Here is a 15,849-nt window from a genome sequence, read left to right on the forward strand (position 1 = left end):
CAAGACCCGCAGTGGTGGCACCAGACCTTGACAATATAACTCCAGTTCAAAGTAGACTCGTAGGCTTCCACATTGTTTAATGTGACCCATAGATCTACATAGGTAAAGCCATGGAGATGGTGGCAATGGCGAGGGGAGTTGGCGAGAACTTCAGCAGGCATTCAGTTGACTTGGAGTGGCGGTGGCGAATCGAGTGCATGGAGATTCCATGCTAGGTTAAAAAGCATGTATATCAATACTCTAATGACTACACATTGTGGCTATCTGGGCGAAAGGCGGTGAAGACCATGGCGGGGTTGACCTTCTCTCGGAATGCGTCCAGAGACTTCGCCACCAGCGAGGTTTCCTCTCTCGCCGTCGCCACCTCCTTCCCCACCTTCTTCACTTCATCCAAAGCGGACGTCGCCACCGTCATCGAATCCTCTTTGGCGAGCGCCAATTCCATCTCCAGCTTGCTTGCTTGAGCAATCGCCTCTGCCGCCAAAGACCTGAGCTCCTTCTCCATGCTGTCTGACCGCGCTGCCTGGAGCTCCATCGAATGACGGAGGTCGGCCAATTCGCCCTGCAGCTTGTCGACGTCCGCTTGGCTCACCGTCTGGTTCGCGCCTTGCTCCAACCTGTTGACCTTCTCCTTGAGCTCTGGCAGGCAATGTCGCTTGGCGACGAGGTCCGCCACTGCCAACTTCATGCTCTCCTGAAGCTCGATGGTGACCGGCCTGCGAAACTCCTCCATCGCCAACTTGACCTCTTCGCGAATGCTCCGGGCATTTTCTTGAAATGCGGATGGCGGGTTGATTCGCTGGAGTGCCGCTGTGATCTCTGCCTTGACGGTGTTGAGGTCCGCCATCCTCTCCTGGAATTGGACTTCCATCCCGTCCTTGTGCGCCAGGAACTCCTGTCGCAACTCAGCACAATTCGCGCAGTCATCGTTGGATGACTGCGAGGTTTCTTCACCACTGGGGGTGTCGCCTTCGTTCACCGGAGCGGGACTTCCTGTAGACACTCGCTGGACGTCGCGCAAGTGGGGTGCTGTATCCCTGGTCAGCGCTGCATGGATTCGAAGCTGTGGCGGGCACACTTACCCTTGCTGGTCAGAGGCACTGCTCTGAGGCGGTTCGCCTTCGCATCCCTTTTCGCCTCCGCCTCCTTCTTCGCTGCCTTGCGGTCCAGTGGGGCGCCCCTCTTAGCTGGCCTTCGCCCTTCATCGAGATGTCCTGCCTTCGCCAATGTGGAGGACTTCGCTCCCTTTGAAGCCTTGGATATCTCCAGGGAGGGCGTCACCTCCTGTGCCACCTCGGCAGCTCCTGCGCTCATCTCGTGGGGCATCAGCAGCGAACGCTGCCGATCGTCATGTGGCCGCTCCAAGGACGCGCGCTGTTTCATGGTTACATCGACTCCAGCTGCGACAAGATGTCCTGCTTACCTCATCCTCCGCCACCTCTGCCTGATACTCTGGCGCATCCTCTGGTTCATCGGCGACTGGTGTCAGCATGCGCTTGCTGCTGCTAGCTTGCAGCGGAGCAGCTGGCCCTGTTTGGAAGGCCATAGCCTGCACCGCCTCCATTGCCAGCCTGGCGGCTTCCTCCATGCCATCGCCTTCCGCCAGAGGCATCTTGGCTGCTGCCTTGGGAGCACTCGCCTTCGCCTTCCTGGTGATCACGGGCACCATTGGGCCCGAGCTACCTCCCATCGCCACCCTTGTCGTCTGCCCCCCGCCACTGGGGGACCTCATCCGGCTCACGTACTGAGGTCCTGGTGACCTCGCCACCATCTTGTGCACCTGAGTTTTGGCTCCTCACCGGCTTTGCCTTGGGTCCTGATTTCTTACCTTCGCCAGGTTTGGCGACCGCACCAGACTTGGCAGGTGCGCCAGACTTGGAGACCTCGCCAGAGTTGGCGACCTCACCAGAGTTGGACAGAGCCACAGCTCCAGTGGCGGTGGCGGACTTGGTGGCGCGCTTGGACTTCGACGATTTCTCCACCGAGGCCTCGCCTTCAGCGTTAGCTTCATAGGGCGTGACGGTCGCCTTCTGCTTCATCGCCTCGACCTCCTCACCACCCTTGACCTTGGAGCTGGATGCTGCAGCATTGCGCATCTTGGTCTTCTTCGGCGGCTTGCGCTTCGACGCTCCCATGACCATGGGTTCTGCACCGTCGGGCTCATCGGAGTCGACCTTGACATCGTATGGAGGTGGCGATGTGGGCAGTGGCTTGCCCTCTACCACCAGCACTGTGCACATCTCTTGGAACTCACGCTGTGCGGTGTGTGAGTTTCCTCGCAGGGGCACGCCGTCCGTGTTCCTCGGCGCGATGCTGCAACTGACGCCTCGTGCTACACATTCGAGGCAGCAACTGAAGTTGGCGGTGTTGAGCTTGCATGGCCACTCTTTCTCCTGGCAGCCAACGCAAGGGACGAGCTGCAGGAACATTAGCACAGGTCAATGTCTCACAAGATCGTTACTCACCGAATCTGTTGCATGTGCCCACATGAAGTCAGACACGTGGGTGGACGTCTTTTCCACATGTCCTTCTGCGACACCATCACCTTCGCCTTCACCTTCGCCGTTGCCTTCCCCTTCGCCGTTGCCTTTGCCTTCCCCTTCCCCTTTGCCTTCGGTGCGACATGAGGCGTCGCCGTCATCCTCGTTGTCTGTTTGACAGGTTTGGCAGGGGCATTCGTCTTCGCAACACCATCGTTAGAATCCCCTGCGGTCTTGGCGGGTAGATTGGAAGGCGGTGCCGGAGTCTCATCTTCACTTTCGATGAACTCCTTGCTCTTGTATTCCTTTGTCGCACGCTTCTTCTTTGGCGGCTTGACGGTCGGTACTTCCTCTTCATCACTTGACTCCTTCGCCTTCCTCTTCCCGCTCTTCTTCGTGCTCACCTTCGAGCCCTCCACCTCGGTCTGCGCCATCCTCTTCTGCGCACGCTGCACTCAGCCAGAGGTGGTTGGGGCCTCGCCTTTCTCCTTTGCGACCTCGATCAGCTTCATCCGCTTCGCCTTCGGAGCCGCCTCCTCGTTCTCACTCTCCTCACTCGACTCTGTGATGACCGCCTTGCGCTTTCGGAGTGATGGGGCAGCTGGCGAGATCGATATTGGTCTGGCAGTTGGCGGAGGGGGCGACGCCGCATCGACCTCGATGGATTCGGGCTGGCCTGCACCCGGCACGTCTTCCGCCATCTCATCGTCATCATCTTTGTCGGCATCGTCGTCCTCATCACTGTCGGCATCGTCGTCGTCCTCACCCTCCTGCTCCTCTCCCTCTCCCTCTCCCTCTCCCTCTCCCCCATCCTCTTCCTCGCTCATCGCATGCGCCGCCTTCCCCTGCACCTTCTCCTTGCTCTTGCCCTTTTCCTTGTCCTCCCCCGCCTCCACGTGGACGATACGCTCACTCACCATGCCTGTCCCGACGTCATTGTCAGCTCTCTCCTTGCCTTTCCCCTTGGTGACGAGGTCCCCGGTAGCCAGGTCCTCCTCGCCACGTCCCTGGGTGTCATCATCGGCTGGCACATTGCCCCAGCCCTCCACTGGCGTACTCTTCACCGGTGGCAGCTTGCAATATGGATCTGGTGCAGTCAGTGTGTCGCTCGACACCTCACAACGCTTGTGACTCACCTTCAGTCCACCACTGCCTTCCCAGGTCCTCACACTCCCCATACTCGTGCACAGCCAGAGGGTACCTCTTGTATATCCTCTCGTCGTCGTTCGATATGTGGTCCAGCCGCGCCAGGGCCTTCTGCTGGTATGCCCGGGTGAATTCCAGCAACGCGCTGATGACGATCCCAGGCATCCTCAACGACTTCAAGGGCTGCAGGAAACTCTTTTCAAGCCGACTCTGTGTGGCATATTCGGTAAGTGCATGCCAGACCTTTGACCGATGACTTACCACTTCGAGGTAAATCCTCGTCTCCCAGTCCGGATAGCGAGGGTCGTCCTGGCGAGGCGCCGCTGCAACAATGGCCGTCAGTCGCGCGGCCTGCAGAACATAGTTGGGGTCGATATCCAGACGCATGGTGAGCTTGGCAGAAGAAAGCGTGAGGGTGTTTCAAAAGCAGAGGTTGCAGTACAGCAGAGGCGGAGCAGACGACGCTATGAGCTGGCAGACGCGATCTGCACCAAGTTCAACTTCACACGCCATGCGACCACGTGCTTTGCACGTGATCGCTGGACTTGCGCGATTTCTCAAGTCTCTCAAGGTCAGTGTGACCTGCCGCAAGTTCTCATGGCTCCCAACAGTAAGTTCTATTGCTCTCCTTGTGGAATCTGACTCCTTTGTGATGTTATCTGACCTTTCTATGTCATATCAATCCCCTTTCTACAACTGATCTCCCGCGATCCAGGACTGATCGAAGACTTGTCTGCTCGCCACAATCTACCTGCCATGGCCAGTGACGCGGAACCTCCTGACACGCTGGACATTACGATGGGCGAGTCGGATGAGGAGGATAGTATCGCTGAGCCCCGTCGTCCACTCATTTCGGATCTCCTTGACTCTCCTGGATCTGCCCAGATCTCCTTGCCTCTCCACTCTGCTTCTCAGACACCCCTCATGCCCCGCCACACTACCCCGTCCCTGGCGGCTCCATTTGCGCCATCCAACTCGCCACATGAGCATCTCCACCGCCACACCTCGCCAAAGGTACAGGCGTCATCTGGATCTGTGGCGCCTGTGGAGGGAAGTCGTGCACTTATTCCTGACCCTCTGGCGCCAGCTTGGGATGAAAGTCGTGGCAGTTCGTCAATCCATAGGCGTGCACTCATCTCAGATTCCACCCCCACTGCGCCCGGTGGAATGTTCGACTTTGACACTCCTGGCATCTCGCCAATCCCTCAACGCGCCCTGTTGGAAGCTACTCCCCTTCCTCCACCAGCTCACACTTTCGACTTTCGCACTCCTGACACCTCCCAACTCCCTCGACGATCGCTCATCGCTGAGCCCCTTGACGCTACGCCACGTACATCCATCCACTTCGATAGTCAAGCAAGTATGCCGATGGCGAGGGGCATGCTGGTGGACGAGACACTTGACGCGGAACCAGTGCCGAAACTGCTGGACTTTGACAATAGTCCTCCTGCCACGCCAGGACGACGGCGAGCTCTGGTGATAGACAGCCCTGGCGCGACGCCTGTGCGTAGCCAGGTCCGGTGGCTAAATAGTCCCAGCACTTCGCCTCCAAAGAGGCGGCCTTTGTTGGACGATGTTTTAAGTCCACCGCCTCCGCCATCGGCGCCCTCTCACTCGCCAGCTCGCACTTTCGATCACAGCAATTTCCACCACGATGCACCTGTCATTCACTATATGAAAGGCAGCATCGAGCCAGTCACTGTTACTTCCAGGATGCCAAGTCTGGCAGCACTTCCAGATGAGCTGCCGATCCATCGTCCCACCCATTGGGAACAGGTTCCAGGCTTATTCCCAGATATCACACAGCTGCTGCCAATGGCAGTCCCTGGAGAGACGAATGCCGCTTCTGGCTCACAAGTGGCCTGCCTCAGTAGATCGTTTGCGCAGATCACAGCAGAGGCAGACAGTTCCAGTGAGTACATCCCTGGCAACCTTCAGTCTGATGTTGACCTTATTCATAGTGGACGATGACGAAGGTGATAGCTTTGCGGTTAGTCGTCATCGCGCCATGTTGCGGGAGCGCATTGTACATCTTCAGCATGAGCTCAACCTCACTGAGGATATGCACGTTGCGAACCTCAATGCCAGCTCGACCGTGTTCCAAATGGGGTACATTCTGAGGGACATTTGTGGCGAGGCGTATCGCAGCAACTGAACTAGTGTCTTTGAGCATTCTGGTGTTAGCAATATATGACCGCTATGTAACAGCTTGTATACCAGTACAAAATGGATACATTCACTTCTGCATCACTAAGCTCCAAAGCCCATCGCTCCTCCAGTGTACTCTTCAGATGGGCGGACTGCGCTCGCCATCACCAAGGCATGTTGTTGCCAGCAATTGGCCCATTGCCAAAGGACCTGAGTGAAAGCTTCACTGCATGGGAATATCTCTCTGCCAGCAAAGGGCCCACTGCCAAGGGTCAGAGGGTTGGCCATCGCCAAGCCATGTTTTCGCCACCAATTGGCCCTCCGCCATGAGTGCTGGTGAGTGATGGGCCCACCGGCAAAGGTCAGAGGATTGGCGATCACCAGAGCACGTCATCACCACCAATGCGCCCGGAAACTGCAGGGCTGTATGTGACAATGGGCCCATTGGTGGCGATGACATATCCTGGTGATCGTCAACCCACTGGCCTTTGGCGGTGGGCCGATTGCTGGCGATAACATGCTCTGGCATTGGCCAACCCTCTGACCTTTGGCGGTGGGCCGATTGCTGGCGGAAACATGTCCTGGTGATGACCTATCCCATGGGTGCTTGCAGTAAGGCCCTCACTGAGGGTGCTTTGGCGATGGGCCGACTGCTGGCGATAACATGCTCTGGCAATCGTCAACCCTCTAACCTTTGGCGGTGGGCCCATCCTTCAGGTTACACTCTGGGCGATCGGCCCACTGCTCATTCGTCATACTCTGGCGGTGGGCCGATTGCTCAGACAAACATGCTCTGGCCATGGCCAACACTCTGACCTTTAGTGGTGGGCCCATCCGTCATCTTACACTCGTGGCGATGGGCCCACTGCTCATTGATCATACTTTGGCAGTGGGCCCATCGATGGCGATAATATGCTCTGGCGTCGGCCCACCCTCTGACCTGTGGCGGTGGGCCCATTGCTTAACGGTTACAACACTGTAATATGCCCTGCTAGTGGGCCGAGCACTGGGAGAAGAACACTAGCGGTGGGCCCACTGCTAGTATCCCACACATGAAAGATATGGGCCCACTGCTGGTAGAGGTCAACATGGTGACAATGGGCCGACGTCCGCTGGCTGTCCAGTTCATGACAATGTCAGGGTAAATGGGAGTTCAGTTCAGGTAACATGACTGAAAGGTGTGCCTCCATGGCTATGATTCGTGCTCTTCCTGTGGAGGAATATGGCGCTTTCACCTCTGCGCTGCTTCAGCATGATATCCTGAGCAAAGATGTTGTCACCCAGGCTTTTGTCACAGAGGAAATCAATCATCGTCATCGCACCACTTCCTCTCCCAAAGCAGATCAAGCACTCACCACTGCTTCCTCCTCACAGCTCACCTGCAATTTTTGTGAGAGCAAAGGACACACACAGTCCAATTGCTATGCTTTCCAGAATGCTTCAAAGAAAGCCAAGGAAAATCACAAAGAGCGCCGCTTTAAGCGTGGAAACAAGGCAAATGCTACTGCTGCTGCTGCTGCCACCCAGAATACCACTCAGGTTGACCCTACCACTGTCACAGAGTCTGCTGGCAAAGCAAGTCTCTCTGACCCACTTCAGCTTGATGCTGACTTTGACTGGAATGCAGACACAGGTGCCACTTCTCATATGACACCTCATCACCACTGGCTTAGAAATTACAAGCTTAACCTTCCTTCACTCTCGTCAGACTCTATTTGTTGCCTCTATCACAGAGAACTACACTGCCTTTCTTGATGGAACTGTACAACCAGCTCCAGAGTCTGCACAGGCTATAACCACAGTCCCTCTTGATTTAAATCTCTGGCATCGTCGCTTTGCTCATCACAACTATGCCGATGTCCAAAAGATGATTAGAGAGGAGCTAGTGACTGGTCTTATGCTGGATTCAAAGCAGCAGCCTGACCCCATTTGTGAACCATGTCTGGCCGGTAAAATGCATGCCAATCCCTTCCCTACATCGGACAGTCATGCCTCCAAACCTCTAGAATTAATTCACACAGATGTCCATGGACCTCTGCCTGTGCATACACACTCAGGATATCAGTACTGGATCACCTTCATAGATGATTACAGCCGATTCAGGGTTGTGCTATTGCTAAAGGCTAAGAGTGAAGCCTTTGATGCTTTCAAGCAGTATAAAGCTTATGCTGAAAATCTGCTTGAAGCAAAAATCAAGGCTGTCCACCTGCAGACATTATTCCTCTACCTGTAGCACCTGTACCTGGACAGGATTTAGGGGGAGATGGTGCACATGTGCCAAATCTTATACCTGGTCTAGTTGCTTCAGAAGCTGATCCACCTGCACCACCTGCACCTGAGCATCCAGTAACTCCACCACCTCCAGATCCTTCAGAGCATCATAGAGTTCCAACTCCTCCTCCATTTGAACCTATAGATCATCGTCCAATTGCTCAGTGCCGGGTACCTCGCAACATTAGGCCCACCTGGAAAATGCAAACTTCACCACCACCTGTGCAGGATGCAGAGTCTGAGGACGAGTTGGATGTGATAGATGCAGATGCTGACTTTGTTGAAGTCCAGTTTGCTGGTCTATCTGCTGGAGCAGGCCCTCGGACCTATAAACAGGCTATGGGCAGTTCTGATGCTGATAAGTGGCAGCAAGCAGCCAATGAAGAGATTGTGTCTCTAATGGCCAATAACACATGGGACATTGTTCCACTGCCACCAGGCAAAAGGGCAATAGGCTCAGGCTGGGTGTTCAAGGTGAAGCACAATGCAGATGGTTCTGTAGAGCACTATAAAGGCAGATTAGTCGCCAAGGGTTACAGTCAACGCCCTGGCTTTGACTACACAGAAGTCTTTGCTCCCACGTTCCGTCAACCTGCATTGCACCTTATTCTAGCTCTCGCTGCAGCAGAGGATCTAGAACTTCGCTCTGTGGATATCTCATCTGCCTTCCTAAATGGAGACTTGGAGGAAGAGATCTACATGCAACAACCTGAGGGGTTTCACCAGGGTGGTCCAGAAATGGTCTGCAGGCTAAATAAGTCACTCTATGGCTTGAAGCAAGGTGCACGCCAGTGGAACAAGAAGCTTCATGAGGTGCTCACCAAAATGGGCTTCACTCATCTTCAGTCTGACAGAAGCATCTATGTGTACATTAGGGGAGATGTGCGCATTATTGTCCCAGTCTTTATAGACGATATGACACTTGCTTCAAAGTCCAAGAAGGCACTTGATGACACTGTCAAGGAGTCAAAGTCATATTTTAAACTCTGAGACCTTGGATCTACCCAGTTTCTGCTGGGCATAGACATCAAAAGAGACTGTGCAAAGCATACCATTTCACTCTCACAGCGCCAGTATATAGTGGATATGCTGGAGTGTTATGGTCTCTCTGACTGCAAGTCTGTCAGCACTCCTATGGATCCTGGAGCAGAGCTTTCAAAGGCCCTTGCACCTCAGACACAGGAAGAGGCAGAATATATGCACAAAGTGCCTTATCTCAGTGCTGTAGGGGCACTGATGTATTTGGCCATCACCACTCGTCCAGACATTATGTTTGCCATTGGATGTCTTGCACATTTTAATGCCAATCCTGGTCCTGCACATTGGATTGCTGTGAAGCATGTCTTCCGCTATCTGAAGGGCACAATGGACTTAAGGCTGCACTATGGTCCCAGTGATGTAAAGGAGTTCTTCCTAACCTACACGGACTCAGACTTTGGTGGTGAGAGGAATAACTGTCGCTCCACTGGTGGTTACCTTGTAAAAGTGGGCACAGGTGCTATTAGCTGGAGTAGCAAGCTTCAGTCCCTTATTGCCCAATCCACCACAGAAGCTGAGTACATTGCTGCAGTTGAAGCAGGAAAGGAAATCCTCTGGATGCGTAATCTTCTCACAGAACTGGGGTATACAATGTCCAAAGCCTCTACACTTTACATGGACAATCAGTCTGCAATCAGTGTCTCTAAAAATTCAGAACATCATGGCAGAATGAAGCACTTGGATCTGCGCTTCTTCTGGCTTCAAGACACCGTAGAGGCAGGTCAAATTGCACCAGTATATATTTCTACTGCAGAGATGATAGCGGACATTTTGACAAAGCCCTTTCTGGCGGCAAAGATTATCTACTGCCGCGAGATGATGGGCTTGAGGATCTAATCATCAAAAATCCGGATCTTGCCGGATAGAGCATATAACTCGGACATTGTCAGATCGGTGTTTTCTCGGATCATCTGTCTGCCACATATACCATTCTCACTGCTGCAGTTCAAATCATCTCTTTGCCCCTTCCACCACTATGAAAACCTTCACCATTGCCCTTCTTATTACTGCAGGGGCGCTCTTCCCTGCCATTCTCCTTCTTTCTTTTTATTATGCCATCACCCGTATCTGGCCAGCACCACCCCTGCTCGACATCGAATTGGAACGCATTACCATTCCGGCATCCAATCAACCGACTCATCACATGCTTGTTCACCCAGCTATGCCACCTTGTGCTCACATTCGGCGACACTCACTGCACTTCACCACTCAGCAGTTTGATGAGCTGGACGACCTTGCATCTATGATGCTGCGTGAGAGCGAGATGGAAGCCGAACATCCATTCAAGTCTAAATCGTGCGACGAGGAACATTGGGATGTAGTGGAATGAGTGGGTTCAGGGGGAGGTATGTGGAGCTCTTGCATTCTGTTGAAGAGGGAAGACTTGTTGGATTAAGGGGGAGTGTTAGATTAGATAATCCATCAGTTTCTTAAGTGTCTAGACTCAAAGCAATGCAAGATGCTGTACACCTAGATACCTATTGATCAGGCTGCGCTATGCACTGCTATGTAGAAGCTATGCATAGCGATGCCTGCCTATGTTCATAGCCACAATCCTGTGTTACTCACAGGTTTGTATAGCCACACTCTAGGTAGATATAAACCCCCTAGAGTCCACTCTGAGTCCCCAGTGACTCACTTCTGGACTCTAGGTGAGTAGAGTACTTTGTCCTCAATATTATTTAGTGACTCACTTCTGGACTCTAGCTGTGTTGCCCAGCTCTTCTGTCCTGTTATTTGAGTCCCCTACAAAGTCTGCATATTGCGACTTTATTATAACCTCCATCTCCATTTCCACAGTGACTGCATTGGCTTGAAGCATGTGCATTGATTTCCAGAATCAGTACAATATTGGGAGATGCACCGCGACATCAGGGCCCAAACATCCTACCTTCTCAGTAACATACCGCAGAATTGTTGTCCATGTCCATCGGTCCCCAATGCACGCATATCACACAGTACTAGTCTTGGTCGGTTGGAACCGGCTATGCCACCTGCACGCATCGGTCACGGTTCTAGTCCTTCCTGCTATCGTTCACACCTGTCCCGCACCTGCACCCGCAGCAACTTTGGAAAGTTTTGGCGAAGGAGCCGTTGCGCGCCTGCTGGGACCAATTGACGGTTACCCTTCAAGCCGACTGGACAGCGAGATTCAAAGTATATGACCGTGATAATCATTGGAAATAATCATCTAAGGAAGTTATATCTATCAGTATAAATAGACTGAGATGCGGTTTAAATCTATGGCATCATGATCAATAAGTCTCTTCTCTCAGCCTTTTGGTGCAGTGGGCTTGTATACTGTGACAGACCTTATCCTCAGTACACTGAAAAAAGCTTCGGTTGTTACAACGCTCCTCACGCTTGTGGCGCGTCTTTTCTTTTTCTTTTCCTTGTTCCCTTTACGTTACCAGACCACGTGATCCAACACGTGACTCATCGGAGCGCAACCTCCGATTCTTTATCCAGATGTCCAGAACCCCTGGTCTAGGGTTACACTGGATCTAACTCCGGACCTTCTTCTTATCGCGCATGCAAGACGTGCATGTACGCCTCATCTTTACCTCGTTCTGATACACGACTCGTTATCCCCATTAGTACTGATTATCTCTCACGACCTTACTCAGCTTTCTCATACATATTACTTCCTCGCTGTTACCTTGCCCAGATATCGTTTCACCTTATCTAGCCAATGAACGATCTCGCATTACTGCGTAGTACTGCGGATACCTTTTGTATAAGTAGATGACCTTGTCGAGCTGGATCCCCATCTCGACCTGGTTACCATTAAACCAGCTTTTCACTTGCCTTTGACTGAGATCGACCGTCAGTAGCAGACAGCTACTACGAGTCATAAGAACGAACTCTGATCGACCTTCAGTGCGAGGACATCGCCAGAAGTGTCACTTGAACGGACTTGTGCCTTAGACTAAGACCTTGTCTCGTGACGACTCGACTAGACGCTCGTGTTTCGCTGCCGCGTAACATTAGGTCGAGATCTTATTACTCTCTGTGACTTCCTAAAGTCTAACAACGAACTACCGACCGGACCGAACCTTGAAGACTAAACGATACACCCGATTCGATTGCTAAAGCACCGTTTGAGATTACTCTGTAATCGAGGTAGCTGAAGGGATAGACTGATCACTCATCTTCGGAGAGGGGTCTGTCCGAGAGACCAATAGGCCGAGGAGGCTGAGGTAATCACTCGAGCAATCAGCAAATAGGTGTACCAGTTTGAAGATAGAAGACACTCTACGGGCTTGTTAGCCGACGATGAATGAACCCACTTAGTTAAGGACGGTGTGCAGTCTACGTGTAGACGTAGGTCACACAGGAGAATTTATCCACGCTGGATTTGAACTTTATCAACCCGACTGCTCTTCCCAAGCAATACATCGATCTCCTCCCATCTCAGGCAGAGTGGGATGCACAGAGGAACGTACACGTTTTAAACGGATGACCTTTACTCATCAGACCAGATCAACACATTGATCACCCAAGTGGTGACTACGAAGCAGGCCTACCCCATAACGTTGGAGGGCTCGTACTATCACACATCGCAGACAGCGGCATACCTATCTCTTATCCAGGAGAAAGACCAGACGCCCCTTGGAACCTCCCTGTCCAGGATCCCGTACCCCAACCGATTCTTGCACCAATCATATCCGATTACATACCACCGATGGCTACAGTTACCATGGATGAAGGACATCACCATGTCAGCCAGAAGGAACTTGGTTTTAGAAAACCCGAGATCTTCAACGGTTCAGACCGTTCGAAGCTTAGGGAATTTATAAACCAATGCAAGAATTACATGGCCGGAAATAGCCATGTCTACCAGGAGGACAATCAGAGAATCGCATTCGTGCTATCGCACATGCAAGGAGGAACAGCAGGATCATGGGCACAGAGCTTCATAGAAACGGAACTCACCAATGATGACTTCCTTTCTTATGGGAGTTGGAGAGACTTCATTGCGAGTGTGAACAAAGCATTTGGCGATGAAAATATTGAAGAAACCGCTCATACATTGCTGCGTAACATCAAGCAAGGGACTCGTACTGCGGACGACTACATTGCCGAATTCTGATCACTTGAATCCAAGGCGAAATTAGAAGATGCCGGAAATATCGAGTATTTCAAGTGGGGACTTAACGACCCACTCCGACAAAGGATATATGGGATGGAAAGCATGCCCAAGACACTTGACAAGTGGTACGAATATGCCTCGCGGTTTGATAACCAATGGAGATCTGCTCAGATCTTCAAACGAGGAGCCACTACGACGACGCGAGGAAAAGGCCGATCTATCCATCGTCCCTACTACTCGGCTTCTGCAAAGGATCCAAACGCGATGGATGTTGATCGTGTCAATATCTCGCGCTTATCCCCGGACGAGCGACAGAAGAGAATGAAAGAAGGATTATGTTTCCTATGCGGAAAGAGGGGCCATATAGCCAACGACAGACAATTTCACCCCCAGTCTGGAAGTTTCACCCGTGCTAGAACGATACAGCCCGGGTTGGACACAGACACGATCACATGGATCAAGAAGATGCGAGAAGACCTCGCACAGAAGAAGGAGACATCGAAGGAAGAAACCAGAGAGGAACAGATCGCCTATGTGCGAAACGTCTTCAATGACATGACTGATGAAGAACGAACCCAATTAGGTTTTTGAGACGACGGCCACTAGTAATACATGGACCGTCGCACCTTACCGTATCTCCCCTCGTTATTTGTAACACTAGCGGAAATTCAATCACTGCGAATATTTCATTGGGAGAGAAGGAAGACGTTACAACAGAAGCCTTGATCGATTCCGGTGCAGCCGAAACGTTCATGAACATTCATTTTGCGGAAGAAAACGATTTCATTAGATGGGAATTACCGAAACCGATTAAAGTCATGAATGCAGATGGCACACCAAATCAAATGGGTACCATTACTCATTGTACCTGGAAGATGATGAAAATCGGAGGAAGGAAGACACTTACTCGCTTCCTCTTGACTGGCATTGGCAAAGAAAACATACTTCTCGGCATGCTGTGGCTTAAACGCCTCAATCCGATGATCAACTGGGAAACTGGTAACTTTTGGTTTGGTAAAGACGCCAAATGGCCACCGAAACCCACCGTCGAAGATGCACCAGATGAAGAAGTTTCAATTTTCAAGGAAGATGGACTCCCAGAGTTAATCACCACCGAAACTTCCCCTACCTCGTTTGGGCATTTGGAATCTATTAGTGAAATCATGGCCGATAACACTGAGCGTGGCGAGTTACCCGCAGTGCGGAATAATACCGAACCAGATGACCCACCATCAGAACCCCCTATGGATCAGCTCAATGACGACGATCTAGTTATATCCTATATCGCAGGAGAGCCAGTTATTGGGATATTTGAACCCATCAGGAAGGAGTCACCTTTGATGAATGAAGAGACTGAAACTGCAGTCTTCACCATACGAAGAGGCCCCGCCATTGGAAGAATGACACACAGTACTTGATCCCCATTATTCTGTAACGCACAGAATACGGTCTTTTACAAACCATCCAGTAAATCACAAGAATTGGCACAACAGGCACACAAGGAAGCATCAGCTGTAGACAAACCTAAAACCGTCGAGGAGTTGGTCCCCAACTACCTCCACGATTTGAAGTCCGTCTTTGAAAAGAAAGCAGCTGAACGCTTTCCAGAAATCAGGCCTTGGGACCACGCCATTGATTTGAAACCCGATTTTATTCCACATGACTGTAAAGTCTATCCGTTATCGCTCAAAGAACAAGGAGCGATGGATGACTTCCTGGAAGAAAATCTACGAAAAGGATACATCCGACCGTCGAAATCTCCCATGGCTTCACCATTTTTCTTCGTAGGAAAGAAAGACGGAGCACTACGTCCCTGTCAGGATTACCGATACCTGAATGAAGGGACGGTGAAGAACGCCTATCCTCTTCCGCTCATCTCTGACCTTATGGATCAATTCAAAGGCGCATCGATCTTTACGAAAATGGATTTACGCTCCGGATATAACAATGTCAGAATCAAAGATGGTGACCAATGGAAGGGCGCATTTAAGACAAATCGCGGACTTTTCGAACCTATGGTCATGTTCTTTGGACTCTGCAACTCCCCGGCGACTTTCCAAATGATGATGAACGCACTCTTCAAGGACATGATCGATGAGGGATGGATAGTCATTTACATGGATGATATCCTCATCTTCTCAAACAATTTGGAAGAACATCACGTTCGAACCCGACACGTACTCCAACGACTCAAAGACAACGACTTATTCCTTAAACCGGAAAAGTGTTTCTTTGACGTTAAAGAAGTCGAATTCCTAGGCATGATCATTCGAGAAAACTACATTGGCATGGACCCTATCAAACTTAAAGGAATTGCAGAATGGCCTGAACCAAGCACGGTAAAAGGTGTTTGCTCTTTCCTAGGATTTGGAAACTTCTATCGGAAGTTTATTGCCAACTTCTCGGATATTGCCAAACCATTGACGAATCTTACGCGCACTGCCGCTGGATCTCCACCTTTTAATGGACAACAGAATGTCAGACAGCTTTCGACACATTGAAGCAACGATTCAGTACCGCCCCAGTACTGTTACTGCCTGACAAGGCAAAACCCTTTATTGTTGAATCTGACGCTTCCAAGTTTGCTACGGGTGCAGTTTTACGCCAAGCCGACATCAATGGAGACCTCCATCCTTGTGCCTACATTTCACAGACGCTCAATCCAGCTGAACG

The 15,849-nt window shown here is 51.6% G+C and overlaps 11 protein-coding genes across 11 annotated transcripts; 7 read left to right on the forward strand and 4 right to left on the reverse strand.

Annotated features, from left to right (window-relative positions):
• Window positions 1-247: 247 nt before the first annotated feature.
• SCP_1001510 (hypothetical protein) lies at window positions 248-1,669 on the reverse strand (the record flags this gene model as incomplete). The annotated part of the gene is made up of 3 exons (XM_027762019.1): window positions 248-1,029; window positions 1,083-1,374; window positions 1,424-1,669. The coding sequence occupies 3 exons, from the start codon at window positions 1,667-1,669 to the stop codon at window positions 248-250; spliced, it is 1,320 nt and encodes a 439-aa protein (XP_027617820.1).
• A 10-nt stretch (window positions 1,670-1,679) lies between these two features.
• On the reverse strand, window positions 1,680-2,240 carry SCP_1001520 (hypothetical protein; the record flags this gene model as incomplete). Its single annotated transcript, XM_027762020.1, has 1 exon — window positions 1,680-2,240. The coding sequence occupies one exon, from the start codon at window positions 2,238-2,240 to the stop codon at window positions 1,680-1,682; it is 561 nt and encodes a 186-aa protein (XP_027617821.1).
• A 92-nt stretch (window positions 2,241-2,332) lies between these two features.
• SCP_1001530 (hypothetical protein) lies at window positions 2,333-2,914 on the reverse strand (the record flags this gene model as incomplete). The annotated part of the gene is made up of 2 exons (XM_027762021.1): window positions 2,333-2,417; window positions 2,466-2,914. 2 exons carry the CDS (start codon window positions 2,912-2,914, stop codon window positions 2,333-2,335), a joined length of 534 nt encoding a protein of 177 aa, XP_027617822.1.
• A 21-nt stretch (window positions 2,915-2,935) lies between these two features.
• SCP_1001540 (hypothetical protein) lies at window positions 2,936-4,013 on the reverse strand (the record flags this gene model as incomplete). The annotated part of the gene is made up of 3 exons (XM_027762022.1): window positions 2,936-3,567; window positions 3,617-3,836; window positions 3,888-4,013. The coding sequence occupies 3 exons, from the start codon at window positions 4,011-4,013 to the stop codon at window positions 2,936-2,938; spliced, it is 978 nt and encodes a 325-aa protein (XP_027617823.1).
• A 369-nt stretch (window positions 4,014-4,382) lies between these two features.
• SCP_1001550 (hypothetical protein) lies at window positions 4,383-5,781 on the forward strand (the record flags this gene model as incomplete). Its single annotated transcript, XM_027762023.1, has 2 exons — window positions 4,383-5,538; window positions 5,588-5,781. 2 exons carry the CDS (start codon window positions 4,383-4,385, stop codon window positions 5,779-5,781), a joined length of 1,350 nt encoding a protein of 449 aa, XP_027617824.1.
• Window positions 5,782-6,962: 1,181 nt separating this feature from the next.
• SCP_1001560 (hypothetical protein) lies at window positions 6,963-7,529 on the forward strand (the record flags this gene model as incomplete). The annotated part of the gene is made up of 1 exon (XM_027762024.1): window positions 6,963-7,529. The coding sequence occupies one exon, from the start codon at window positions 6,963-6,965 to the stop codon at window positions 7,527-7,529; it is 567 nt and encodes a 188-aa protein (XP_027617825.1).
• Window positions 7,530-8,444: 915 nt separating this feature from the next.
• On the forward strand, window positions 8,445-9,035 carry SCP_1001570 (hypothetical protein; the record flags this gene model as incomplete). Its single annotated transcript, XM_027762025.1, has 1 exon — window positions 8,445-9,035. One exon carries the CDS (start codon window positions 8,445-8,447, stop codon window positions 9,033-9,035), a length of 591 nt encoding a protein of 196 aa, XP_027617826.1.
• A 144-nt stretch (window positions 9,036-9,179) lies between these two features.
• On the forward strand, window positions 9,180-9,920 carry SCP_1001580 (hypothetical protein; the record flags this gene model as incomplete). The annotated part of the gene is made up of 1 exon (XM_027762026.1): window positions 9,180-9,920. The coding sequence occupies one exon, from the start codon at window positions 9,180-9,182 to the stop codon at window positions 9,918-9,920; it is 741 nt and encodes a 246-aa protein (XP_027617827.1).
• Window positions 9,921-10,059: 139 nt separating this feature from the next.
• On the forward strand, window positions 10,060-10,413 carry SCP_1001590 (hypothetical protein; the record flags this gene model as incomplete). The annotated part of the gene is made up of 1 exon (XM_027762027.1): window positions 10,060-10,413. The coding sequence occupies one exon, from the start codon at window positions 10,060-10,062 to the stop codon at window positions 10,411-10,413; it is 354 nt and encodes a 117-aa protein (XP_027617828.1).
• Window positions 10,414-13,278: 2,865 nt separating this feature from the next.
• Window positions 13,279-13,767, forward strand: SCP_1001600 (hypothetical protein; the record flags this gene model as incomplete). The annotated part of the gene is made up of 1 exon (XM_027762028.1): window positions 13,279-13,767. The coding sequence occupies one exon, from the start codon at window positions 13,279-13,281 to the stop codon at window positions 13,765-13,767; it is 489 nt and encodes a 162-aa protein (XP_027617829.1).
• Window positions 13,768-14,129: 362 nt separating this feature from the next.
• SCP_1001610 (reverse transcriptase-rnase h-integrase) lies at window positions 14,130-15,677 on the forward strand (the record flags this gene model as incomplete). The annotated part of the gene is made up of 2 exons (XM_027762029.1): window positions 14,130-14,586; window positions 14,656-15,677. 2 exons carry the CDS (start codon window positions 14,130-14,132, stop codon window positions 15,675-15,677), a joined length of 1,479 nt encoding a protein of 492 aa, XP_027617830.1.
• Between the last annotated feature and the right edge of the window lie 172 nt (window positions 15,678-15,849).

This window comes from Sparassis crispa (assembly GCF_003851025.1).
Source record: "Sparassis crispa DNA, contig_000009F, whole genome shotgun sequence".
Lineage (NCBI taxonomy): Eukaryota > Fungi > Basidiomycota > Agaricomycetes > Polyporales > Sparassidaceae > Sparassis > Sparassis crispa.